This window comes from Malaclemys terrapin, chromosome 5, assembly GCF_027887155.1.
Source record: "Malaclemys terrapin pileata isolate rMalTer1 chromosome 5, rMalTer1.hap1, whole genome shotgun sequence".
Taxonomy (NCBI): Eukaryota; Metazoa; Chordata; order Testudines; family Emydidae; genus Malaclemys; species Malaclemys terrapin.
The window spans coordinates 45,237,862-45,264,485 of NC_071509.1; the positions used below are offsets into that span (position 1 = coordinate 45,237,862).

A 26,624-nucleotide genomic window follows, 5' to 3' on the forward strand; every position below is an offset into this window, starting at 1 on the left:
TGAAAACTCTTTTCAAATTTAAAATGTCAAAAAGAACTATTTTGACCTTTTTTTCAGATTTTTTTTTCTGTTTGCTTTTTTTTTCATAGCATTTAAGGCCAGAAAGGACCCACTAGCACATCTAGTCTGACCTCCTCCACATCAGAGGCCACTCAATCTCACCAAGTTACCCTGTAATGAGCCTAACAGCCTGGATTAGACTAAAGTATCAGCCCTCAAAAGATTAAACTATCATGTTACACAGGCAGAGACTAGGAGGGACCAAGGTGCACCAATGCCTGAGGTTCCAGCAATGGTAAAGAATTGATCTGGTGAGAAATACACAGATGATCCTAGCAAGCAACCAGCACCCAAGGCTGCACGGGAAGGTCCCTGCCAATCTAACTTTGGGGAAAATTCCTTCCCAACCCCCAAAATGGTGATCAGGTTGACGCTGAACATGTGAGCAAGACATATCAGTAATTGTTTTCAACCAAAACCATTCCATGCAAATTCGTCAAATGTTTTGGTCAAGCCAAATCTGCATTTTTTTATTTAAAAAAAAAGTTTTGTCTAAAAAATTTAACCTAGCTCTACGCCCTACTACAACCTCCACCTTTCTGGCCTTTTTAATGTTTGCAGTGTATCCTTCAGTTTGTCCAAAGCTCTGCTGTAAAAGTCAGCTACCTCCCCTGATAGTATGACCATATTCAGCCTCTCTAAGGCCATGTCTGGTAGACAGGGCCGGCTCCAGGCACCAGCCTGGCAAGCAGGTGCTTGGGGCAGCCGCTCCAGAGAGGGGTGGCACTCCAGGTATTCGGTGGCAATTCGGCGGACGGTCCCTCACTCCCGCTGGGAGCAAAAGACCTCCTGCCAAATTGCCGCCGCAGAACGCGATCACGGCTTTCTTTTTTTTTTGGCCTGGAGCCGGCCCTGCTGGTAGATCGGTGCCGCTGCAATCGATGCAGTGGGTGTTGATTTATGGGTCTAGTGAAGTTCCGCTAAATCGATGGCAGATCGCTCTCCAGTCAACTCCGGTATTCCACCGGAACGAAAAGATGAAGGTAAGTCGATGGGAGAGCGTTTCCTGTTAATGCAGCGCAGTGTAGACACTGCGGTAAGTCAACTTAAGCTACGTTGACTCCAGTTATGTTATTCACATAACTGGAGTAAAGTAACTTAGGTCGACTTACTGCGGTAGTGTAGACAAGGCCTTAAAATCCCTTCACTGTCTCCCTATTGCCTCAAATTAAGCACTTGCTTGCTTTCATGGGCCTCATGAATTTATCTCCTTCCTACATCTCTGTTCTTATCATTTTTTGCTTCCCAGTGCCTTTTGCACTTAGCCCAGGCTTCACATCTGACTACCGTCTCGGTGTCCTTCTCCCATATTTTCCTGAGTGTCTTCTTTCATGTGATCTTCTCTGCCTGAAACCCCCTAGTGCCTCATCTTCCTCCTTTAAGCCTCTTCTCAAAACCTATTTCTTCAAGCAAGTTTATAAACTACAGTACTATATTCGTATTAACAACAATCACCAAAACAAGCAAAAACTGTGTAACTTAAGATAATAGACTCTTCTCCCAAAAATCACATGATCTTATTGTCTTCATTCTCATTCTCTTTCCTCCATCAACTTCCTCTTTGTGTTTATTATCTCCTGTTGTTCTAGTGTTAACTTGGATTATAAATTTCGGGTGGGGGGAGGCAGGGACTCTGTCTTTATTTGGTTTGTAAAGTGCCATGCATGCCAATGGCACTGTATAATTACTACTAATAAAGGGATATAATCATTTTGAAATTCAGTCCATTTAAAAACAAAAGAATTTCAGTAATTTCAGCTGCTATATTTATGCCAGTCCTGAGATTTCTCCTGCTAATTTATTTGGTGTTACAATAATGTTTCCTTATTTTAAAAAGTGTTTTTCTCCCTTCTGCTATACAAGAGACCCACACAAACAGGAAAACCTGACCAAGTGACTAATAGGGGGAAATAGCAAAACTGAGTATACGCATAGCACCAGATATTCATATGCTCAGCACCTAGCTGCGTCTGTTGTGACATTTGAACCCCAATATGCTGAGCTCTTTTGAAACTCTGGCCCATATTGCTGTCAAATGCACATAGTAAACATAATGGGGAAATACCAGAAAAATATTTTTCTCTCTAATCTCTTTCATTTATAGTAATCTCTGGTGTTCCTTGGTACAATGTACAGCAGTTAATTTTAACATAATAGTAACAAGGAAAACATTTTCAGACAGAAGTTGACTGCGTCCCTCTAATAAAACCAGAAGCAACCACAAAAATCAGCAAATATGCGGCAGCCTAAAGAATCAACTATACTCATGAATGAGGATGGCAAAAGGCAACATGGGTGTCCATGAAGGCTTGTGTAGTGGCTTTGTGCATCCTCCTCCTTTAAGCTTTCTGCAGAGACCAAAAATCAGTTTGCTTATTATCTTTTTAAAGGCTTTGTTTCCTGTGTTTTCATGGTCAAAGGAAGCTGAAGTACCAAAAACACCCTAGTGTTTAATATTGAACAATGTTCTTGTTTCTCATCTGAATGAGGAAGCCATAGCTTGTGGATCTGTCCAGGTGGGGAGATTTCAGAATGGTTTTCAGCTTATTAATAAATTATGACTATGGCTCTGGTAAATTTAGACCAGAATTATCAAAGAAATCAGGGAACTGAATGAAGGCAGGGATAATTTACAACAGTGCAAACAGAATCCATCAGTACCTGCCAGAGTTTCTAAAAATGGCCTCCCAATTTAAGCATGCACTGTTTTACAACCTGCAATATTACGTTCTCAGATCAAAATAAGAGAAGAACTGTGATCTGACATTCCTTGTCATGGGAATACAAATATGTTGCACCCATGAATAAACATGTTCAAATATGATAAAATTGCTTTTCTTCTCAGTGGGCCAAATGCTGTCCTCCATCCCCAGGGGTACAAGGCACAAAATGCAGCTGAGCCGATTATGTGGTAGCAGTGACACGGGGGCACTCCACACCCCCTGCATATTCTAGAACACTGCTCCATTGTCTCTTTCCATAGTTCTGTGGAGGGAGATATTGGGAGTTTGTAAAACATATAGAGTGTGGAGCCATTTCTACAGCCCATGGACTGCACTACAGGCTGCAGATTGAGTGGGTGAATGTCCTGTGCCCTGTCACTAGTTAGAGAGAGGATTCTCTTCATTCAATCCTTTGGTAAGTTGCCTGTTCATTCAGTGCTTATCTTTACTCATAAGCTTGCCACAAATGATGATGAGAGGTCCTGTTAATTTTTACCCTGTTGGCATAGAGTGGGATAAGGTGTCAAAAACATTCAAAATACAGTACCCTCATGATTTCTGTTCCCAATGAATGCTAGATATAAAAGCAGACACTTTGGCTCCTTCTGCTCCCTGTTTTAACAATGGTTATCTCTGTAAGTAAACAGACTACCTAGACTCTGCTTGCCTACAGTATGGCACTTTATTCCCATGTTAAATAACAGTAGCTTACTCTCCCTAAACAAACTCAATTAATTGCTAACGATAATACGACCCATTGTGGCAATTTTAACAATCCTGTTTTTCCAGCACAGGGGACATGCTGCCTTATTTGCCTTTCTGTTAGGACTTTTCTACAAACTAGTTAGCTTTTCCTCCTTTAACTCACAAACTTTATTTGTGTAGCCAGCACAGCATTAGGAATTGAAACTACTTCAAATAGTGCAATAGCTTCCCGTTGATAGAACATATGTGAATGCAGACCCTTCACAGTGGATCAGGAAATACAGGTTTTGAACTCTCAACTGATTGTTTATAAGTGATAGTGTGAACTCCTTTTTATAAATGCCAGTTTCCTTATGTTGCAATTAATTTGAGCAAAGAATCAATTGATTTTATTTCACACTGGATAACCACCTTACTTAAAACTGGGAACTTCTTACAATTGCTAACGTTAGTGCTACAAAGAAATGGAAGGAAGGAGATAACTTTCATGGGCTATGATAATTTTCCAAAATTCCTTGTGTACACTGTTTCAGGTAACCTAAAACAGCCTTGCTAATGTCCACTCATCTGCTCACCCACGATGAGAATTCTCTTGACGAGCAAGAATATCCTTATCATTCTTATCATCATGGGAAAGGGTGGTTGAGCACATTTTGTGCCTAGGTTTGGGCTGGTAGTTCCAAAATGATTTTGGGAAGCTGATTTGAAAACCAAAACTTTTTGAGCAAATGCATTTAAGTGCTGCTGATTAATCCTGAAGGTGCCTTTAACGTTATTGTTATTGCTCTTATCAAACACTAAGGGATGGTCAGATAATCAACAAGCTAGGCTGGCAGCATATTCTTTACCTTCTAATCTTGATCAGTGCAAAAATAAGATATGCACTAGCTGTTTCTGTGTCCCCAAAAGAAAAATCTCTCATATGTAAGCAAAATGGTAGAGATGATTTACGCTACTCTCTTTCTGTTCACACTTCTTTGTGCAGCCAGCAGTCAGGCAGATTAGAACTTTAAAAAATGGCAGAAAGAGTGTGCATAACCTGAGTAGCCTTAGAATACTCTGGACACTAATGAAGTAGCCATACTCTTTGGCAAGTTGCATGTAAATTCTCCAGCAAGGCCCCCGGAGCCCATTGCCTGCCATTCCCCCCCAATCATAGCTATTTACATCTGAACTATGGGGGAGGTATAAAGTCTGTGTCAGGTCATATGGATGTTCTAGAGTCTGCATCAGATCATGCAGAATTCAGTCAAGCTATATGGACCGTATACTGTCATACTAAGCCACAAAAACTTGCAGACTTCATAAAGTCCATGTTGGCTGTAAGTATGCCCAGTAGTGTGTAATATATGTAGCTCATATGTTAATGATACATGCTTTCCCCCCACTCCCCCTGCAAACAACATTTGTGCTGTAGTATTTAAATGAAAGCCACTCCTACTGTCTAACTGCTTGCCTTATATGCCCTTTCAAAAATAGTCAACGGTACTTCTAATAAAGCCAAGCAGGTTAAATCAACTTAGGAGTTTGCAGCTCAAACAGTTTAGAAGCTATGGTGATCCACACAAAACAAACAAACAATCTCTGAAAGTAAACAACCACAATTTTTGGTTTCCATAGCTCCAAAATGCATATGATTTACCTGAAACTTTCCAGAAAAAAACTACCCTGGGCTGAAATCTTACATGAGAAACTTCACTTTGATTTTGATAATTTTGAGGAGCAGGTATATGAAAATCAGGCTAACAGCCAGAAAGTGATTTCAACTCTAACTATAGAGAAATTAGCATCCTCTTACAATCAAGATCAGGAGGGTCTTACAATGGGAAGTGTTAGTGCCACTTATTATTAAGGTTGCCCATCAGTCCCACCTATAATACTGCTGTCATTGAAATACTGTGATTAGAATTGGTAGAATATTTTTCCGATGAAATAAAGTTTCACTGGAAAATGTGGATTCATCAAGCTTAAAATGTTTCGCCAGAGACATCTGGGTTCAACAAACTTTTTGCAAATCCAAAGGGAACCCTGCCTGGATTCCTGGTGGGCTGGTGGGGACTCTAGTGCTTCCTGAGTCCATGACTCACTGGCAGACTCACCAGCAACTGCCAGTCCTGGGGAGCAAATTTCTTTTCAGAACACCATGTGATGATGTTTCCAAAACAATATCTATATATCTATTTTGTGACAAACACATAAAAATTCAGTTTTGGTTTTTAACTGAATTATTTTTCAGTTTTTTTGGCTCAACTCCTCAACCAAAAAATCAGTTATTCGGTCAGTTAATTGTGATATCATATTTAACTAATATAGCAAAAATTCTGGTGTTAACTAGCAAACTAGAAAATCAGACTTCATAGCCATATTTGAAGGAGGGAGTTATATTTTACAGCCGAGAGACTATAGAACTGACAAAATACGTCTTTAAAAGGTAAGCTGCATGCTGTATTGTATCTAGAAGAGAACCAGCCAAGATGTGGATGGCATCCCAGCTGTGTTTATGGGATTCTCTTCACAGTGTGGTCGACACAGAGATTTACAGTGAACATACTGACTTAGCAGTTTGAACCAAATAAGAAACTGGAGGTCACTAAGAAAGGATTCTGGCAGTGCTATATTTAATAATTCAATGTGTCCTGTCATCTGATTGCATATATTTTAGGCTTTGGATAGTTATTGTCATTAGCATTATTATAATCTTAGAAATTACAAAGGTCTGACATTATTTACACTTTTCACGTGTAGCCAAATATACTCTAATACAGTGGTTCTCAAACTTTTGTACTGGTAACCCCTTTCACATATTTCAGAGTAGTAGCCGTGTTAGTCTGTATCCGCAAAAAGAAGAACAGGAGTACTTGTGGCACCTTAGAGACTAACAAATTTTGGGCTGTAGTCCACGAAAGCTTATGCTCTAATAAATTTGTTAGTCTCTAAGGTGCCACAAGTACTCCTGTTCTTCCCTTTCACATAGCAAGCCTCTCAGTTCGAGCCCCCCCCTATAAATTAAAAGCACTTTTAAATATATTTAACACCATTGTAAATGCTGGGAACAAAGTGGGATTTGGGGTGGAGGCTGACAGCTTGTGACCCCCCATGTAATAACCTCAAGACCCCCTGAGTGGTCCCGACCCCCAGTTTGTGAACCCCTGCTCTAGTATATATGGTAAATAATCATTTAAGCCCAGCTCCAGCAAACTCTTACACATGTGTTTAACTTTAAGCACGGAGTAGGCCCACTGAAGTAAGTGTTTACCAATTACCAATATGCGTAATTGTTTGCAGGATTGGCGCCTCCGTCAATGCTAAGAAGACTTGGGAGTATTTGGATGACATGTTTCTTAATGTTTCTGCACCATGTGAAAATCTGTATAGACAATGTGCTTGATTTTTGCAAATCTTTGCTCACATGGGTAATTCTTACTCACATAAAGGTTTGCACAATCAGGCCTAATATTAATAATTTTAAAAAGTGATTATTATTTATTAAACATAAGCAATAAAGATATTTTAAAAATTAAACAGAAAGCACCTAAAGTTCTAGACCGGCACAGCATTGTAGCACGTGTTTAAGATAGATGTAATCTCATTGGCTTCAGTGGTGCTGCATAATGCAGCTGTAGGGATCCAGCTGCATGGAGGTCATTGACAAATCAGGGCCTTAGGGCCAAATCTCATTTGCCTTCCCCACAAGGGTAATAACATTGACGTGAATGGGATTACTCACATGAGGAAGAAGTGTCCCTTAAAGGTGTGGCTAAATTCATTTTAACTTGATGCTTTCTTTTCATAGAAGAGCTAATCTTGACCTTCTTATTTGGGAGAGGGAGGGGAAGAGGAAGAGTTACAGACGCTCTAAGTTAATGAAAAATGATGTCATGAATGGAACCCTCATTTTAAATTAATGTATAAGGATTGCTTCACCCGCTATTGAAAGGCAGAAACCTTTGGGATGAAACACAACTGTTGAACATTGTATAGAAACACTAGGCCCTGATTCTGCAACTGGATCCATGCAGACAGATTCCTGTGCCCATTCTGTGCATCACTGACTTCTGTGGGGCTGCACACAGGTGCAGGGAACAAGAGCTCATTGCAGGATTGGGGCTTAAATTTGTAACGCACTTTGGGATGAAATGCAGTTCATGATTGTTCATTAACATGTTACCTTTCTCTATATTGCATTTATGATGCACTGATGGTAAACTTTAAGCACAGGAAGCAGCAAACTTCAGCTCTGAAAACCTCAGGATGTTTTCCGTCCTGATGTGTTGCCCTCACAAAGGTGGGAATTCAGACCCTTCCACTGGCTATTCTCTCTGTGATTAATTAGTTACCACTCAGCTGTCTGATCTGATGTGGGTTCACCCTCCCATAGAAGTCTTTCCCTGAATGTCTCTCTGATAGCTAATCCTTTTAACCAGGGGAAAACAAGCAGCTGCAATGTTCTTTCGGCCATTTTGCATCTCATTGCTGTAGGCTGCACCTTCCTCCTTTGAAGCTGGTAAAATGTTTTGTTTGTTTTACCTCATCCTCTCATACTTTCCTCTCATTTTCCTTTTCTCATTCCTAAGGAGGGGGCATATCTCCCTGTAATTTTGGGGGAATTTTTTTTTGTCTTTTCTTCTTGTGACCAGCCAGGTGCTAATGGCTTATGAGAAATAAACAAGAAATTAAGTCTGTTCAGATTTTATATTCTTAATGAATTAGGTTTTTGAAAGCTAACTTGAACTGCATGATCCCAGGCTGCTACAGCCCCAAACGGTTTCCCATGACAGTTTTTCTTAAAGGGCCTTCAGCTTCCTCATTCTACCACAAATTAATATATTGCAATATTTGGCTCTATGTAATTCCCATTAAAGTCAATGGGAAGCCATCCCACTGAGAGCTGAATCAGTGAGCACTAATGGTTGTGCGTCTGTCTTTGTAAAACTATTAAGATCAAAAGGGATGAAAGAAAAACTATTGCAAATACAAAATAATGTTATTCTATAAACACTGTTTATAAGCAAAGAGGAAAACATAACTGTTTACAGATAATATATTGCTAGTGTAATACATGTAGCCAAGATGTACTCAGAAAGACATTCATTATTCATCCAGAAAAGTTCTAGCTATGAAATTATTTAGTGATGCAAAATTTGTCAGAAATAAAATGAATGTTAGATCAGTGATGGCCAAATGCCATTCATGCAGTTCTATAAAGTGGCTCGCCTCTGCCATCACCTCTAATACAAAGGATCCTTCTGCATAGACCACAGCTGCCTGCACACAGTGCACCATCTTAAATAGTCTTGGTGGGTCACACCTTTGTTCCTTTGTATAAAAGATGAGAAGAAGTGGGAGGCTACAGTCTCATCATTTTATGCAAGTTACATATAGACCTCGGTCAACTTACCATTGAAGCCCTCTGTGAAACAAACTTTGGGTGTCTCTAAGTTAAAGCAGGCACAGATATGTGCCCCAGAACTGGAGATTAGAATAGTCATTTTCACATCTTATTCTTTTTACAATCTTTCATTTTCCTTCTCCTCTCAAAATGAACTGGCTGTAGCCTTATCATTGGGTTACTCTAGATGCTGAAGGAACCTATGACTTAGATATGACACCAAATTCAACTAAATATAACATTAAATATGAAAGAGCCACATAACTAAAACTCTGGAAGAACCTGCATTTTAACAAAATACCAAATGTACTGTCTCAAACTTCCCAGAAGTCCACTGGACAAAAAATGTATAGAAGACAGTGATCCTATCTTCTCTAGTTGGCTTGTTTGTAGAATTTTACATTTACTTAAAGGAACAGTACCAAAATTTGACTCCTCTAAAACTTTTATAATTACACTTTTTGCATGCCAACAGATTGTAGAACAAATCTATCAGGCCTCAACAACTAGAGCTTTTACCATATTAAATCCCAATTAATTAATTTGGCAAGCAGAACAACAACAAACTCAGGATGCTATGTTTTGCAGAGTTGCCGGAGTGTGTCTACGCACGTGCACACACAACCACACACACACCCCTCCTGGAAAGCCGCTATCCTAATAAATGCTACACTAGGAATTCATCACATTGTTCTCTCAACTCCATCTGGGATTTTTAGAGTATTCCATGCCTTATTTTTGAGACTAGGATTTTATCTTTATTAAGAAAGAATGTAGATAAATAGGCAAGTTTTGGGGGGCGGGAATATATAATATGGGTTTGCCAGCCTTAATAGTATCCTTGAAAATTCTAGGCTTGTACATCAGATTTATTTGAGAGCAGTAATCCTGGGTACTTCTTATGATAGAATTTCTACATTTAATTTTTTTAAACTAAGAATTCTACAGTTTTCCACTAAATGTTCTCTCTGTTTATCTTCATGTTCATTAGGATCCTGTATGTTTAAGCATGTGACTAGTCACATTGACTTCAATGGAACAGCTCATGGATTTAAAGTTACTCACGTTCTTCGATACCTTGCTGGATCAAAGCCTAACTGCTTATTACACCCCAGAAGACTGACATCGCAATAACCTCCATGCAACACCAATTAAAAATATCAAAAAGAGTTCAACTAGTGTACACAGCTAGGTCTCTTTGGCTGCCCTGAAGATCATCCTTGGTAATTCAGGGTTTGTTTATTAAAATTTCTTTGCATTGAATGCAAATATCAGAGAATTTGAGCCTACAGCGGTTCATCACCACAACCTAACTTGTGAAGACGATTCCATGTTTTCTTACTTAACCTAACTTCACCACCTCCAGTTCGTACCTTCACAGTGCAACTGGGTCCTTGTTAGTTTAAAAAGAGTTTCACTAGGCATATGAATCCTTCTGTTTCTGCTCATGTAAGAAAGCTGCTGACATTAGAAATTATTCTATTTACCTTAAATGATTAAAAAAAAAAAAACTAAAAAGAAACAATTCTGACTCCTGCAAAACTCTGACATCTGGACAGAATACAGTTGCTTTGAAAGGTGTCCAAAAAATTGTATACATTACTTCACTTAGTAGATGCAGTATTATTTGCATTTAACAGAGTTCTTTAAGTATCCACTACCAGCTGTTTGAGTTAAAACATTTCACAGCATAAAATATACTACTATTTAAGGCTAATGATCTTATCAAACAGGGCTGAGAATTCTACACAGTACCAATGACTATAGTTATAGCATGGATAATATGTAATTATAATATTAGTACAAGAATGGATCTCTTGCTGTTTTGAAGCCCTATCTGAGCAGACATGACGAGTCCCTCTATTCAACCTTATGGGATCGTACATGTATTCCTTACATTAGAAAGGAGGCGAGTACTTTTTCAATTAGGAATATCTTCTATCTTATTATTCTATACTTAAATACTGTCAAACTCCTAGCAGAAAGTCAGTTGTACACTAATTTTCCCCCCACCCTCTGTGATTCAGGAGTGAAATACAGGCTCCCCTTACTGTGTAACTGATGCTTTTTCTCACTGATATGCAACCTATTTATTTTTAGGACCCAAGTCTTGTCATTTTGAGCAAACAAAACCTTGTGCTTCTTTAAAATAATGTCTAGTTCAGTTTTGAAGTTTCACAGTCATAATCATATGTCTGAGTGCTGTGTCTAATATTCAGAACTGAAAAGAGTGATGTCTGTGACTTCTGTGGTTGACCTCCCAGTTCCTGTTGTATATTTTCCCTCTATTGGGCCTTTATTCGAAGGTGGTAAGGCATTGATGTGATAAGCTTTCGCAAACAATAGGAAGAAAACTCAGAACAGAATGGGCCAGATCCATCTCTGTGTAACTCCACTGACCTCAGGCAACCAGGTGATACCAGTGAAATTTTATCAAGGATGTGTTTGGCCTACTGAGTCTGTCAAATTAATTTTCTCCTGGGTTTTACTGCCCACTGTTGTCCCTGAGGTTTTGAAGAGAGTGGAGTGTACTCTGCTCCTGTCCTTGTCTCTCTCACTCTCAGGTGTACCAAATTTTAATATTTCAGTTTCTGGCCGAGTATCATAACATACACAGGCTTGAGGCTTACCTGGAATTTGAAACTTGGGTCGGACCCTAAGGGTGGGTAAAATGTGCCTCATGAAGACTCTGTTCTTTGCTCCCTACTTACTCCTCCTTGGTGTCACCATCTTGGATTTTATATCTGAATGGCATTGTTTGAATAGCTTTGACACAGGCAGATCTCTTTCAACCACCAATATGTTAAAGTCTGTACTTCAGCTGCTCCTTTCCAGTTTCCCTTTATCTCCTTTCTTCATTTGTCTATCTATGATTTTTCTTTCTTTATTGTGCTTTTATATAACATTTACACTCATAGGTATGTTTATGGATAAATGGTACAATATTGCTTTGACAAAGGCTCTCCCTACTTGTGTACTCATATTATGCTGTATGTACAAAATTGGCCTCTATCATTTATTTCCATCACTGACCTCGAACTCATCTATCCATCCCTCCTTCTATCCATCTCTCCATCCTCTTGTATGGCCTCCATCATCATAATACCTGAGCACCAATCCCAGACACTGGACCTACATTTTGATATATTTTAAAAACATGTATGGAACCATACACATCTTCTATAATCTTTCACTATTATAACCCTGGTTTGCCCCACAGTACTCTGTTTGTTGTGATTCCTTGCTGTATTATGCATAACTACCAAGCACAGTGTTTAGTACTATGTGTAGTCCCACTGAACTCATAGTAGTAAGCACTCATGATACCAAGTAGTCACATTGAGGAGTACTTGCGGCAATAAGATCTATGCCCAGAGAAATGTGCATACATGCTTTACACTCTGAGTAGTCCCAGTGAAGTAAATGTAAAGATGAACATGTGTGTAAGTCCTTGCAAAATTGGGGCCTTGTACTGAAATTTCTTTGGGCCAGCACCTTCCATTTTGGGGGTACATGTGGCTAAGTATAGGGGTGGCGTGAGCACTCTCTGAGGCTTTAGAAAGGGGAGAGCTGCACTGTACAGGAGCTGCCAGGGAGTGATTCTAGGAGAAAACTGTTACAAATATGTCAAAAATCAGATTAAAAAGAATACAGTGTCGATGTATCACAAAAGGTTTATATGACAACTTGAAGCTGAGAATTTGGGTAGAATTTAAACTAAAGTCATCAGTTCAGAAAAGCTTAATATGATCCCAGTCCAGGTAATGCTTCTGGGGCTGTTCATCATTTTCTTATGAGCACAGAAAGTACTTTGAGGGAAGGGGGTCCAAGCATGATACACACTTTCATCAGCAACAATAATAAAGAGACCTCACTGCTATGATGCTGCTGTTTTTGTCTCATTGCCTTGCACACTCTTTGTGGGTAGGGAAGGAAGGGCTGGGATAATGAATGTTTTTTAAAGCCCTTTGAAAAGAATGAAAAACCACTTAATGCTTTGCATCTGCAGAATATGGCTTCCTCCATTCAACAACAGAAAAGGTTTCGGTTTGAGTTATGTAGTTTCATTTCTAAGACACACCTTCCTCAGATGACCTCTCTCATATCTGTTCTTACAAAGTGTCAGACTTTATTCATTCCAGTCATTGAACATTGATGGGAGCTTTCTAACCGTGTCTTTTTTCTTTCTTTCCCTTCCTCACAAATTAATGACTGGGAGACTCATTGCAACTCACTGAATTTTACAATTGAGTGAGAAAACAAATATATATAATATAAAAGCCAGGATAGTTTATCCTAAAATATTTTAATTTACTTGGTCAGTTGCAGGTTAGTTTTAATTATGACTGATATTCTATACTATGGTATGTGAACAAATTTCTGGTGTTTATTTTGTAAGTCTTATTAATATGAGACCTCACTATAGTCTATTGGCTAAAAAGTGGAGAGAAACCACACATTTTATGTATGTCTGTGTAAATTAGAACATGTGGTGGTTTAGTAATGTGACGATTTGCGAGGCTCTGCATTATTTAGGCTGGGGAAGGTCCTGAGCCATCAAATTCAGATAAAAACTCCCCAGAGTTCAGAGGTATTCAGATCTTGGCTTTCAGTTGGGTCCATTTGTAATTTAAATGTAGTATTTAACCATATTATTATTTCTTGAGTAGCTGGCTAATTGTATCCATCCAGCTTACACAGTGTCCTCTGCTCATTGCAGCATCTGACTTTCAAATACATAATAGCAAAGTGCACAGAAAATATTCCTAGTCAAAGAACACAAAGGAAGAAAAATAAGAGGAATATCTTACCTCTATCTATGCAAGCAATTCTCATTGACATCATTGGGAACCGCACATAATATTGTAGGCAATATTGTAGGTAATTAAAGGTGCTTCGTTTAATAGAAACTGCATTTCATTTTGAGCAGTGATTTAAGAGTTCTTTTAGTTTGTTCAGGTTATTATTTTAGCAAAAGTGAAATTGGAGGTCAGAACGTAACATTTGGAAATGTGCAGGTATTAAATTATGTAGTTTATTTAAATCTTCACTTTCTGAGATTTGCTCTTTAATAGCTCCATTAGCCTCAATGTAGAGAGCAAGTCCCATTGTAGTACAGCCTGTTGTGACACAAATATACTTACAGTTCTAGAGACGAAAGGGAAAAAATTCCCTTCAGTAATGTATTGTTGCCATAAGAGGAAAAAAGAGCTCCCTTTCCTCCCCCACCCCTACCCCCGTAAAAGTATTTTTGTGTTAAGTCTAAAATAAGTGAACTAATTAAATATTGTCAGCAATTGAGCCATGGGCAGTCTAGCCTAGCAGTTGGAGCAAGAATCAGGCCTCCCAGTTTGAGCTGAATCCAGATGGGGTGGGTCCAGGAGCGATGCCAAGGGTCATAGCCAGGAGTGAGAGGCCATAGCCTAAGATGAAGAGTTAGCTGGAGTTGTAGGCAGAAGGTGGAGCTGAGGGTCTGAGCCAGAAGTCACTGATCAGGAAGGAGCTGGGGGTGGGAGCTGGTATAGCCTGGGGCTGAAGCAAGAGCAAGGCTAGCAACAGTGGAGGCTGGGACAGAACCAAGCACAGCAGCAGGCTAGAATGCATTGAGCAGCCACTGGACGGCTACTGAGCTTACGTATCAGCCTGCATACTCCTGTGGTCAATCAGCAACTTCTATCAGGGCTCACTTCTATCAGGGCTCTACTGCTGGCTGGCCCCTGACAAACATAGACACTTTTCAGATTGTTCATCATGAATTAACGGAGTGACCCTGTAACCTTGTTCATGTAACCCTGTCCAAGCACAACCCAGCGCCATGTTCATCACATTCATTTGTGTCCTGTCTGACTTCCAGACTGTAAGCTTCTCGGAGCAGGGACCTTTTCTACTGACCGTTTGGCGTGGTGTCCAACCTTTCAGTGTGGTATAAATGGAGATATCTGTTTTGATCACTGAGACGTGTGGGAAGATACTAAAATCAACATTTCAATAGAACATGCAGGAGTACTTTCAAAAGCTGCAGTGAAACTCCTCTTTTAGTCCTAGGCTCAAAGTGTTTGCAGTTTCCATTTCAAGTCACGTGAAAAAATAATAATTATTAAACAGCAGTGTTAAGTTTCACCATCCCTGTTCTTAAATAAAAAGATTGCATGGAGAGACAGAAAGACAGACGGAGACACACACACACACACACACAAAGGGGGGGGCTGAGCAGTTCTGTCATATCAGATAGATTTACTACTAAATATCTTAGTTATTATGTAGGATCAGGAAGAATATATACAAAATTTAATCTACACTATCTTCTTGATTGCACAGCAATTGCAGTACAAGAACACTAGAATGAATAACAGTCACTGGAATGAACAGTAGAATCGCAGTAGAATATTGGAAGCCCCAAACTTTGCCCAGCAGAGAGCAGACTGACAATTTGCCACAATCTCAAAGGACACACACAATTTACAAAGATTGTGGTTGACAGAAGTGCAAGGGGCAGACACAATTGCAATTCCTGAGCCAGTTAGGAGGTCTGGTTATTTGGTGGTCATGAGGGCACAAATACTTAGTCTGACTTATTAAAATGCCCCTTCCAGAAACCTCTGGGAGAGCAAGCCACATTGCAAATGGGGTGGGAGCACAGGGCTGGATTATTTTCTAGGGCCTGATACAAAATGGCTGCAACAGGATTTAGGATCTGGGCCAAGAGTCCACATTGTGGTTTATGATTTATGCTATACTGTGGGCTGTCTCTCATTAGGAACTTTGTAACTCATTCTGGGATCCAGTTTGTGTGAAAAACATGATACAAAATTAAATTATATTATAATGTTATCACAATAGTGAGTTGCACTGAAGTTAGGAGGCTTAGCAAAGAGAGGATCAGATTCTGATTTCAATTTACATAAGTATAAGTCCAAAATAACTCCATTGACTTCAGTAGAATTATTTTGGATTTTAACTGGTGTAACTTAGAGCAGAATTTGTCCCAGGTCTTCAGTTAACAATATTGTTCTTACAGTAGCTATAGCTCATTTTTTTTTCTCTGTGAGATGTCCTATCAAATTGCCATTCACTGTAAAGATTCAATTGTTTCCATTTCTTTTTAGTTTTTGTATTGGCCACTATTAATACTTTAAATATGGCCTAAATATTCAAAGACGTACATACATGTGCCACTTCAGGAGTGCAAATCCCTGACACATGCAAGCAAGGGTTTTTTTTATGCATGAATGCTTGTGTCCCAATTTCAATGCACACATCAAACACTGAGCAAAAGTAAACATGCACATCTTTAATTGGCACTGTTTTGTCTTGATGCTCATAGCATCACATTAAAATTTTATTTTAAAAAATAAAACGTTTATCTAATTCATAAAAACATTTGTATACTAATGTAGCTTCTTGATGGTTAGTTTATTCAAACTCAACATACTTCTTCCAAATAAATACTGCTCTTTCCTTGTCCCTTTGAAAATGTCCCCTTTCACCCTAAAGAAGCTGTAATGTCCTATGCCAATAAAACACACACACACACAGTAAATTAGCAAAACCAACCAAACAAAAAGAAAAAATGTTAATTCCATAGCAAACGCTAAAGGGTCCATTTCTGCTCCAGTTGAAATCAATAGCAGTTCTGCTAATCACTTCAGTAGGTGCAAGATCATGCCCAGTATATTTTTTTTTAGGAGGGAGAGAGAGCGGGGATTTGTCATTGCTGCTGTTTTTTGGATTTGGCAACTGTGATTAGAATTTGGACTTTGTTCTTTATCATCCAATCCCTAAGAAGTGTGTTCTAAGGGAATATCACCATTTTCCAAAATAACTCAAGAGACTGGATCCAGTTTGAAGTGACCATTGATCACAAGTATGTCCGATTCAATTATGAGTAGAAATCTTCCTCTTTCAATATCAATTTCCATGGAAACTTGAAGTGCAATGCTTGCTGCTCAGAAAAGTGATACTGTAAAAATGGCATTGTGGGCTCCATTTAATTTTAAGTTTTTTGGTTTATCAATGATTTCTGTATCACATGAGCTCAGTTTAAAATTAAAAAAAAAAATTCTAATTGCCAGTCCTGCAAACAACCTAAGCTTTGAGAATTGAGCTGGATTCTTTCCAATTCATACACTATCACCCACAGTAAAGGTTTGCAGGCCAAATTATGATCTCAATGATACCTGTGCAGTTCCACTGCTTGCAGGTATTTGACTGGTATTACCTCTGATACAGCAATCACAATTAATTTTTTTCAAATGCCTTAGTTAAAAAGTGTCACAACCATATTTGCAGTAATCCCTAAAACAGGACAAGAAAGTACAGGGAAAAGTTAAAAATACTTTGATATTGTTATCTAGGGAATAAAGCATATCCTGAAGTAACATTCTCTATTTATCCAAGGCAAAATTAGAAAAGCTTTAAGAGCAACCACTGTATGACAGCAAACTATGGACAGCAGCTTTTGCTCGTGGACCTTTTAACTATTATGGCCTCTTTCAATTGAAATGTGTATCTATTTGATGGTGTTTCTTTGCATTCCTGCACAGGCATTTGGGAACAAGATTCATAGATATACAGTGTTGGGAAACCCACCAAAGTCGGTTTTTTGAAATGTAAACAGGACTGAAAGACTGAACAAATTTTGTCAACAGTCTTATCCCTTCTATTTAATCCATTAATTCTTCCTTCTGGTGACCTGCTAGAACTCTACGATCACATGACAACAGGCGAGATAATGTTGCTCTCTTTTGTTTCAGATTTTTAAGATTGTAACCAAAAATTCTTAAACTATATCAGCCTAATTTATAGTCTGGCATTGACAGAAAATTATTTGCATGCAAATACAAGAAATGAAAGTCACTGGTGGTGCCCTGGATTGTTTTTAATACAAGGGTTGCTTTTCTATGTAATAGCTGAAGGACTAGGGTGCTGGTTTTACCCAGACTTTACATTTCTGAAGGCCTGTTTCATTTATTTACAGCTCAGTGTTGTGGGATTTCAGATACCTTGTTTTCCAGTAATTGTCTCACTATTTTGCAGGAGCTGTGACCACTGCACTCTGTACTAGGTTTTTAGTGGCCCTATGCAGCATGATACATCAACATCACATTTGGTTTAAGCAACTTTTAATATACTTCAAGGGCTGTTAAACTTTAATAGCATCCAGCAGCAATGGCTATCTACTAAATCTAGCTACTCTCTAGCATGTGAGTACAGTAAGCAACACACAGATTTATAAAGTGTTCCCTTACATCAGAGAGGTATTAAAGCAAAACTGCATAGGATGTTGTGCTGAAATTGACTTAGTAGGAGGAAAGCTGAAGCAACAGATGCTGTAGCATTTTTCCCCTCTAAAGAAATAACAGATTTTCCTTTCTAGTGATATATTTTCCCTATTTTACCTCCCCTCTTTGGATTCAGAACATATTGTAGATAATCATAGAATTTTACCTATCACACATTTAATATTTATTACACATCAAGCTATTATTGAAAACTCACCTCTTGTGATTACCTGAGAACAAACTGGGAAATCATGGGGCTGGTGTGGTTCGGTCATTATTAAGGTTATATCTCAAAGCATGTTAGAATTATCAAATTATACCATTACAGAAGGAGGACATATTACCATTTGGTTGAATCAGTTTATATCATGTGATATATTTTTTCTACCTATAATATTCGTAGAGCAGTTCTTTGAAACTACTCAGCTTCACTTCTGTCTTTTCTATATGTGGATAATATTAGAAAATAATTATAAATCTCATTTGTCTATGTCTTGGAACTTGGACAGCACAGGGAAAAAAAGAATCCTGAAAAAGTTTGTCATGTTGCCTCTTTTAGCAAAACTAGATTCAACATTTGGCATGTCTTTTAACAGAGTGAGTCACTAACCACATCCCTGTTTCAATCACTGGATTACACATTTTATTTTAGAAGCCTTGACTCTTGTTCTAACCCTTTGGTTACAGGACAAGCTGAGTCCAGTTGGTTTTAATTCATTAGAAAACCTCAACCATATGAAGATCATTACTTATATAATTCATATGAATTTTACTTCTGCAGTTAAAAAAAACCCCAAAAGCAAATAGACATTGATCAATCGATGCCTTAGATTACAGTGTGTAACTGAATTATATTTGACAAAAACAAACTATAAAGAGAAATGCTAGTTACTGTTTTGATTTTCAAGTTCTGCCATGTAAACCGTTAGCAACCTTTACAGTCAAACACCATTGCCCTTCTTTAATTTCTAACTCAAGAAAAATTAAAGTATGAAACAGTACCTGCCAAGTACCTGGTGTGCTCTTGTGCTCTCTCACTCTCTCTCCCCTCCCACAGGCAGCTTGGCAATGGAATGCCCTTCAAATCCATGGCTGACTGCTTTTGGTAAATGTTTTACGAGACACTAAGCAACCTTCTGTCCCACCCTCCATGCAAACACCATTGCGAGAACACGCTATCATGGTCACAAAGACACATATATGCAGTACAAGGCAGTGCAAATGCAGCAAAGAAACCCCGTTTTGACTCCCTCTTCCCCTGAAATAAAAAAATCCCTAATATTAAAGAGGGATATGAGAGAAGGATGCCGGGGGAAAAAACTACATCAGCAGGACTATTAATAAATATTTTTCAAGGAGTAAATCATGATAACCTTTTTCTTTATTGTTCTAATCTGCAAGCAAGCCTAGGCGTGTCTAACAGGAAAACCGACTAACAGTTAATAAAATGGAGTATACAGTTTCTAAATAATTCTTCAGCACAGAGGAACAGTCATCCCAATGACAGTTACAACTTAAAAAAAAAAAAAAAAAAAAACATGACCAGCCCTACTGTGCTCTGAAATCACACAGTAAAATTATGTGAACAGAACCAAATCACAGTGACAAGCAAAATGAATGTAAAAGGAACTTCTCAACAAGGTGCTTTCCTAATAAGAAAGCCTGCCCACTTTTCAACTTCCCTGAACTTACCCAAAGTTAAAATTCTACTAGTCCCAAACCAGAGTTTTTGCATTCCATTCAAGTTAACAATTACAAATGGAGGACAGCAGAAACCAGCTGGCATTAAAACAGTGAACACTGACCTGACAAAGTACCACCATTAGTCCCAAAAGAGGAGAGGTCAGTGAACTAACTTGAAAATGACAGAGCGCGTTTAAACAAATTACTGAATCATACACAACAGCGCAATAAAATAGAACCCTCACTAACTCCTGATACACAGACACATGCACATGAACCAACAAAAAATCTTTCTTTCCCCATCAGTATTTTGAGACAGTATATTGTTTGCTGTGTTCTACCCTGTTTGGGATAAATTTGATTTATTTTGTCTAATTTGATTTCTTTAAGGTTCCTAAATTGTACTAATATATATAATCAATCACTTGATACATACATCCACGCTGTCTGTAACAATCTGTTTGGTGGCTTGTTTTTCATAATGTATACATGACGGTAATGAGTATTTCAGTGTTCTGGATTTTATGTAGAGTGTGGATTTTGCACTATGTAAGTCAGATCCTCAGCTGCTGTGAATCGGAGAAGGTCCATTACCTTCAGTGGACCTATGCTAATTTAGATCAGCTAAGGATCTGGTTAGGTTGGTAGGTTAATTCTAATGGAAAAATTAATCCCAACTCTACTTTTGATTTTCTCTGTCTTCTAGGTCCTCCTACAGTTACCTTTATTCAGTCCACTGGCATTTGGAAAGTTCTGCCAATGGATCAGTAGGAGCATGACTAATGCACAGAACAGTATCTGACACACATGATCGCATATGAATTTGTTAGCATTCCAGTCGGCAACCAGACTTTGAGTAGACTCATCCTGATGTGTCACAGAAAGGGAGAATAGTTTCCTGGTCCATCTTCTGTAGTCAGTTGTAAATTAGAGGGACAAATGTACAACCTAGGAAGCTTTCTATATTCGTATATGAAGAATGAGCCATGCTGGCTGCACTAAGTGAGTTGTGCAAGTGGTAGCAATAACACCAGCAGCAATGAAGAGGCTCGCTGAGCGTGTTGCAGATGGTAAAGCACAGGCAACATCTTAGTTCTCAATACATCAAAGGGGGTTCCTGACACATAGAGTATAGATAATTTTTCATCATGATGCTATTCTTATGCTAATATAAAGGCAAATTGCTATTTTTTGGATAATCCAGTCCCAGTTCAGGGTGGAGTAATGAGAAAAGGGCAATGGGCAGGTGAACAGTTCACATACCTGGGCTGATGCTGAAGTTTGCACGTGCAACTGCATCCAACCCCAGAAAACACATGTAAAGACTGGAGGTCAGTGACATTTATTAGGCAGCCCCTGAAGACAAGGAGAAGGACTGAGAGGCCAGCTGGGAGGAGAGAGGATTGGTCAGTTGCTCGCTAGAGCTGGATGAAATTTTTCAACCAACATTTTTTTTGGAGAAAATGCAGATTTGGGGGTCAGTGAAACAATTTAGCAAATTTATGTCAATTTTGCCAAATTGTTTTCATCAAAAAACAAACAATAAATTTTGAAAAAATAGAAACATTTAATTATTTTTATTCAAAATGACTTTTCATTTGGAAATGTCCTTTAATTTTATTTTAAACATTAAAAACATGCTTGAAATCAAAGCACAAGATGTTTGGTTTGATCTAAAATGATTTTTTTGATGTCTCGATTTGCCAGAAACAGTGAAAATTTTCATTTATTGGTTGACCCCAATTTTTTTTTTTTAAATGACCAGTGAACTGAAAAGTCACGTGCCCAGCCCTACTGTTGGCACTCCTGTGTGCCACAAAGATAGAACATGGGGTGACCTGGGAATAGATGAGAGTTGGGGCTCCTGTTTGCCTTTTGTGGTCACAGAACTTAAGTCTGCATGTGAACCTACAGGGGCTGGTTCACTGCCAATCCCTCCAAGCAAACGGAGCTTGGTTTGTAACTGAACCCTGCACTATTTGCACAGCCCTGCCCATAGGTAAATGAGCCTAGATAGTTCTCAGAAACAGTCAGTGTGATAGCAGTTGCTAGGAACACTGTAGAAATTATATTTTATTAGTTTCACTCACTCCTGATGGTCCCAAAAGACTTCCCATTACATAACCTGTCCTTTGCCTGGAAGTTGGAGAAAGAGGGAGGATTCTGATGAGCTTCTCTCAGCATTTTGTATTTAAGAATGTCATTCCAGCAGCCCATGTCTAGGGTTACCATATCTCATAAATAAAAAAAGAGGACCCTCCACGGGCCATGGCCCCGCCCATTTCCCCACCCCTAGCCCCGCCCCAACTCCGCCCCTTCCCCCACCCTAACTCCGCCCCCTCCTCCCTCCCACTCCCAGCCAGGGGGAAAGGGCTGCCCCAGTGCTACCAGCATCACGGTTTCCCGGGCAGCCCCCAGACCCTGCGCCCCCAGCCGGCGCTTCCCCAGCGCAGCTGGTGCCCGGGAGGGGAAGCACCCAGCCGGGGGCGCAGGGTCTGGAGGCTGCCCAGCAAACCGTGAAGCCGGTAGCGCTCAGGCTTTGGGCAGCCCCTATGCCTCCGGACCCTGCGCCCCCAGCCGGGCACTTCCCCTCCGGGGCTCCGGCGGCTCTGCGTAACTTACACTGTATAAGTTACACAGAGCCGAAGAGGAGCAGAGCCCCCGCAGTTGGAGGCTCTGCTCCTCTTAGGCTCTGTTTAAGAGCCGGGCTGCCCCAGCGCTACCGGCTTTGGGCAGCCCCCATGCCTCCGGGCCCTGCGCCGCCGGAGCCCGGGAGGGGAAGTGCCCGGCTGGGGGCGCAGGGTCCAGAGGCAAGGGGGCTGCCCGAAGCCGGTAGCTCTCGGGCAGCCCGGTTCTTAAACAGAGCCTCCAGCGGCTGGGGCTCTGTGTAACTGACACTGTGTCAGTTACACAGAGCCCCGGGGGCTGGAGGCTTTTCTCCTCTTTGGCTCTGTGTAACTGACACTGTGTCAGTTACACAGAGCCCCGGGGGCTGGAGGCTCCAGCCGCCCCCGCTCTGTTTAAGAGCTGGGCTGCCCAAGCGCTACCGGCTTCGGGCAGCCCCCTGCCTCCAGACCCTGCGCCCCCAGCCGGGCACTTCCCCTCCCGGGCTCCGGCGGCGCAGGGTCTCCAGGCACGGGGCTGCCCGAAGCCGGTAGCGCTGGGGCAGCCCGGCTCTTAAATAGAGACGCGGGGACTGGAGCCTCCAGCCGCCGGGGCTGTGTGTAACTGACACAGTGTCAGTTACACAGAGCCGGGCTGCCCGAGAGCTACCGACTTCGGGCAGCCCCGTGCCTGGAGACCCTGCGCCGCCGGAGCCCGGGAGGGGAAGTGCCCGGCTGGGGGCACAGGGTCTCCAGGCACGGGGCTGCCCGAAGCCGGTAGCGCTCGGGCAGCCCGGCTCTTAAACAGAGCCTCCAGCGGCTGGGGCTCTGTGTAACTGACACTGTGTCAGTTACACACAGCCCCGGCGGCTGGAGGCTCCAGTCCCCCCGGCTCTATTTAAGAGCCGGGCTGCCGGAGCGCTACCGGCTTCGGGCAGCCCCCTGCCTCCAGACCCTGCGCCCCCAGCCGGGCACTTCCCCTCCCGGGCTCCAGCGGCGCAGGGTCTCCAGGCACGGGGCTGCCCGAAGCCGGTAGCGTTCAGGCAGCCGGGCTCTTAAACAGAGCCGCCATTTTCCCGGACATGTTCCGCTTTTTGGCAATTCCCCCCGGACGGGGGTTTGACTGCCGAAAAGCCGGACATGTCCGGGAAAAAGAGGACGTATGGTAACCCTACCCATGTCCATACAGGATGGGAGTCAGGTATTAATGTGGTCCTTGACATCTGCAGACAATTCATATTTAATTCAGTTCATATCAACTGGTGACTGTGGTGATGCCAGGGGATTCTCTACAAAAATGTGCAGTGCTTAGTGTGTGGGCCCTGTTAAATCCCAATCATCATCTTGGATTCTCTCCTGACAGCAAGGCACCTCACAGCTGCTTTAAAACTTTTGCTTTCCTTTCTGTCAGGAAGCGTGGTCTTTTGACTAAAGCATAGGATGGGGATTCAGGAGACCTGGGATCTATTGCCAGCTCTGCAACAGGCTTCCTGTGTAACAGTGGACAAGTCACGTTAACCTCTCCGTGTCTCAGTTTTGCCATCTGTAACTCATACAGGTGTTGTGAACTTTAATTCATTATAGATAAAGAGCATTGGAACCCTCATAAGAGAGGAGCTATGTATATGCAAATTCTTCTTCTTCTACAGAAAAGCTTATTTGATCATGGGCAATGACCAAAGTAGTCTTAGCCACGTGGAGTCTGTACAGGACTTGTGGCAAGTTCGATAGGACACACAAGTTTGCCAGAGTTTTAAAGTCACAAGTCTACATTTTTCCTTTTAAAATGTGCTACGGACTCTGGAGTTTGTGGCCTATTAATAGAGCTGGGCAGGAAACAGTTTTTAAGATGTCTTCCCACCTCCTCTTCCCAATTCCACATGGGGATGAATCATAGAACTGGAAGGGCCCTCGAGAGGTCATCCAGTCCAGTCTCCTGCACTCATGGCAGGACTAAGTATTATCTAGACCATTCCTGACAGGTGTTTGTCTAACCTGCTCTTAAAAATCTCCAATGACAGAGATTCCACCACCTCCCTAGGCAACTTATTCCAGTGATTAACTACCCTGACAGTTAGCAAGTTTTTCCTAATGTCCAACCTAAACGGCCATTGCTGCATTTTAAACCCATTGCTTCTTGTCCTATCCTCAGAGGTTAAAGAGAATAATTTTTCTCATTCCTCCTTGTAACAACCTTTTATGTACTTGAAAACTGTTTAGGTGTCCCCCCACAGTCTTCTTTTCTCCAGACTAAACAAAACCCAATTTTTTTCAATCTTTCCTCCCAGCTTGGTATTGTCCATAAACTTTATAAGTGTACTCTCTATGCCATTATCTAAATCATTGATGAAGATATTGAACAGAACCCCACCCAGAACTGATCCCTGCGGGACCCCATTCGTTATGCCCTTCCAGCTTGACTGTGAACAACTGATAACTACTCTCTGGGAACGGTTTTCCAACCAGTTATGCATCCACCTTTTAGTAGCTGCATCTAGGTTGTATTTCCCTAGTTTGTTTATGAGGGTCATGTGAGACAGTGTCAAAAGCCTTATTAAAGTCAAGATGTACCACATCTACCACTTCCCCCCTAACCACAAGGCTTGTTACCCTGTCAAAAAAAAACCTATTAGGTTGGTTTTACACGATTTATTCTTGACAAATCTATGCTGTTACTTATCACCTTATTATCTTCTAGGTGTCTTCAAACTGATTGCTTAATTATTTGTTCCATTATGTTTTTGGGTACTGAAGTTAAGCTGACTGGTCTGTAATTCCCTGAGTTGTTCTTATTTCCCTTTTTATAGATTGGCACTATATTTGACCTTTTCCAGTCCTCTGGAATCTCACCCGTTTCCCATGACTTTTCGAACATAATCAGTAATGACTCAGATATATCAGAGAAGGTCCATTACCTCAGTCAGCGCCTTAAGTATTCTAGGATGCATTTCATCAGGCCCTGGTGACTTGAAGACATCTAACTTGTCTAAGTAATTTATAACTTGTTCTTTGAAATTATGAGGGAGAGTCACCCCAGATTAGCTAACAGTCAAGTGCAGGATTAACCCCCAGGTCTTGGCTATTCTGGGGTGTGTTTCTCAGTCTCTCCTGCTGAATATTTAATTATTTATACAAAATGAAACAGCTCCATTGGGTCAGAGAGAAAGAAACTGATTTTAAAGCCCAGTGGTTAGGGCATTCACCTAGGATGTGAGAGATGCATGGACTTTATCTTCTGTTTTGACCAGAAATTCCATCCTGGACCCAAGATCCAGTCCCAAGAAAAGTTTTGTCAAAACTGATAATGGTTCTGTGAATAGTTTCAGTTTTTGATGAATCAGCATTTCCCACCCCCCACCCCTCCAAAAAATGTTGTTGTTATTGTTTTTAATTTCTGACCAGTTCTACTTATTAACATCAATTAAATCTAAATTTTCTAATCCTTTAGACCATCTCAGTATCTCTTATGTAATGACACCGCTGGCTGGGTCAGAATCAGGGATTGCTCTTGAGGTAAAAGCATGAGACTCTGCTGCTTGAGCTAAAGGACCAGGTTGATCTTAGTTTGTGTGCTACTGTAGACCAGGCCAGTATTCAGCAGCTGTTATAGAAAGAATGGCCAAAACCTCATGTTCCTCAGTTGGTCATACACACTTTCTGTAATAATGTTGAGCCTGTCAAGTCGCCAAATTTTTGTTCAGTCATCACGATTGGTAGAGGTCTGGGTGACACACTGCATTTTATAGTCATATCACTATAATGCCACACAACACAAACCACTTTTTCATACTTGATATGAGGAGATATAGTGTGAACTAAATAACTTATTGTTAATTAACAAGTTCAGTTGATACACAAGTGATAAAGTATCTCTCCTATTTGTGTGGAGCTACAGCTTTGTGAAACTCAGTGTTTTTCATTCATATGGGTTTGTGCAAATTTTTTCTCTAATTTCCAAGGAATTAACTCCAAACCTCACAGCAAAACTCAACCAAAACCATTGAGTTTCACCTGCTTTTGGAATGAAGCAGTAAGAATACTTAGCACTTAAACATTTCAAAGCATAGTACAAACATAAACTTATGAGGTAAATAACCCTGCAAAGCACTGTCAGAAGATAAATGTTAATACATTCATTTTGAAGATGAGGAACACATTGAGGTAAAGTGATTTGACGTGG

The 26,624-nt window shown here is 40.5% G+C and overlaps 1 protein-coding gene across 6 annotated transcripts in view; it reads right to left on the reverse strand.

Annotated features, from left to right (window-relative positions):
* Nucleotides 1-26,624, reverse strand: part of RBM47 (RNA binding motif protein 47) — a 115,524-nt gene that overhangs the window by 45,448 nt on the left and 43,452 nt on the right. For 2 of the 6 annotated variants that reach the window (XM_054029851.1, XM_054029846.1), the window contains exon 1: nucleotides 19,172-19,393. The exons of 2 other annotated variants lie outside the window; for them this stretch is intronic. In XM_054029851.1, the coding sequence (XP_053885826.1) occupies nucleotides 19,172-19,248 (77 nt within the window). In that variant the 5' untranslated portion in view covers nucleotides 19,249-19,393. Of the gene's footprint in view, nucleotides 1-19,160; nucleotides 19,394-26,624 lie in introns of those variants that run through there. 2 more of the 6 variants (XM_054029845.1, XM_054029847.1) reach the window with 2 other exon arrangements.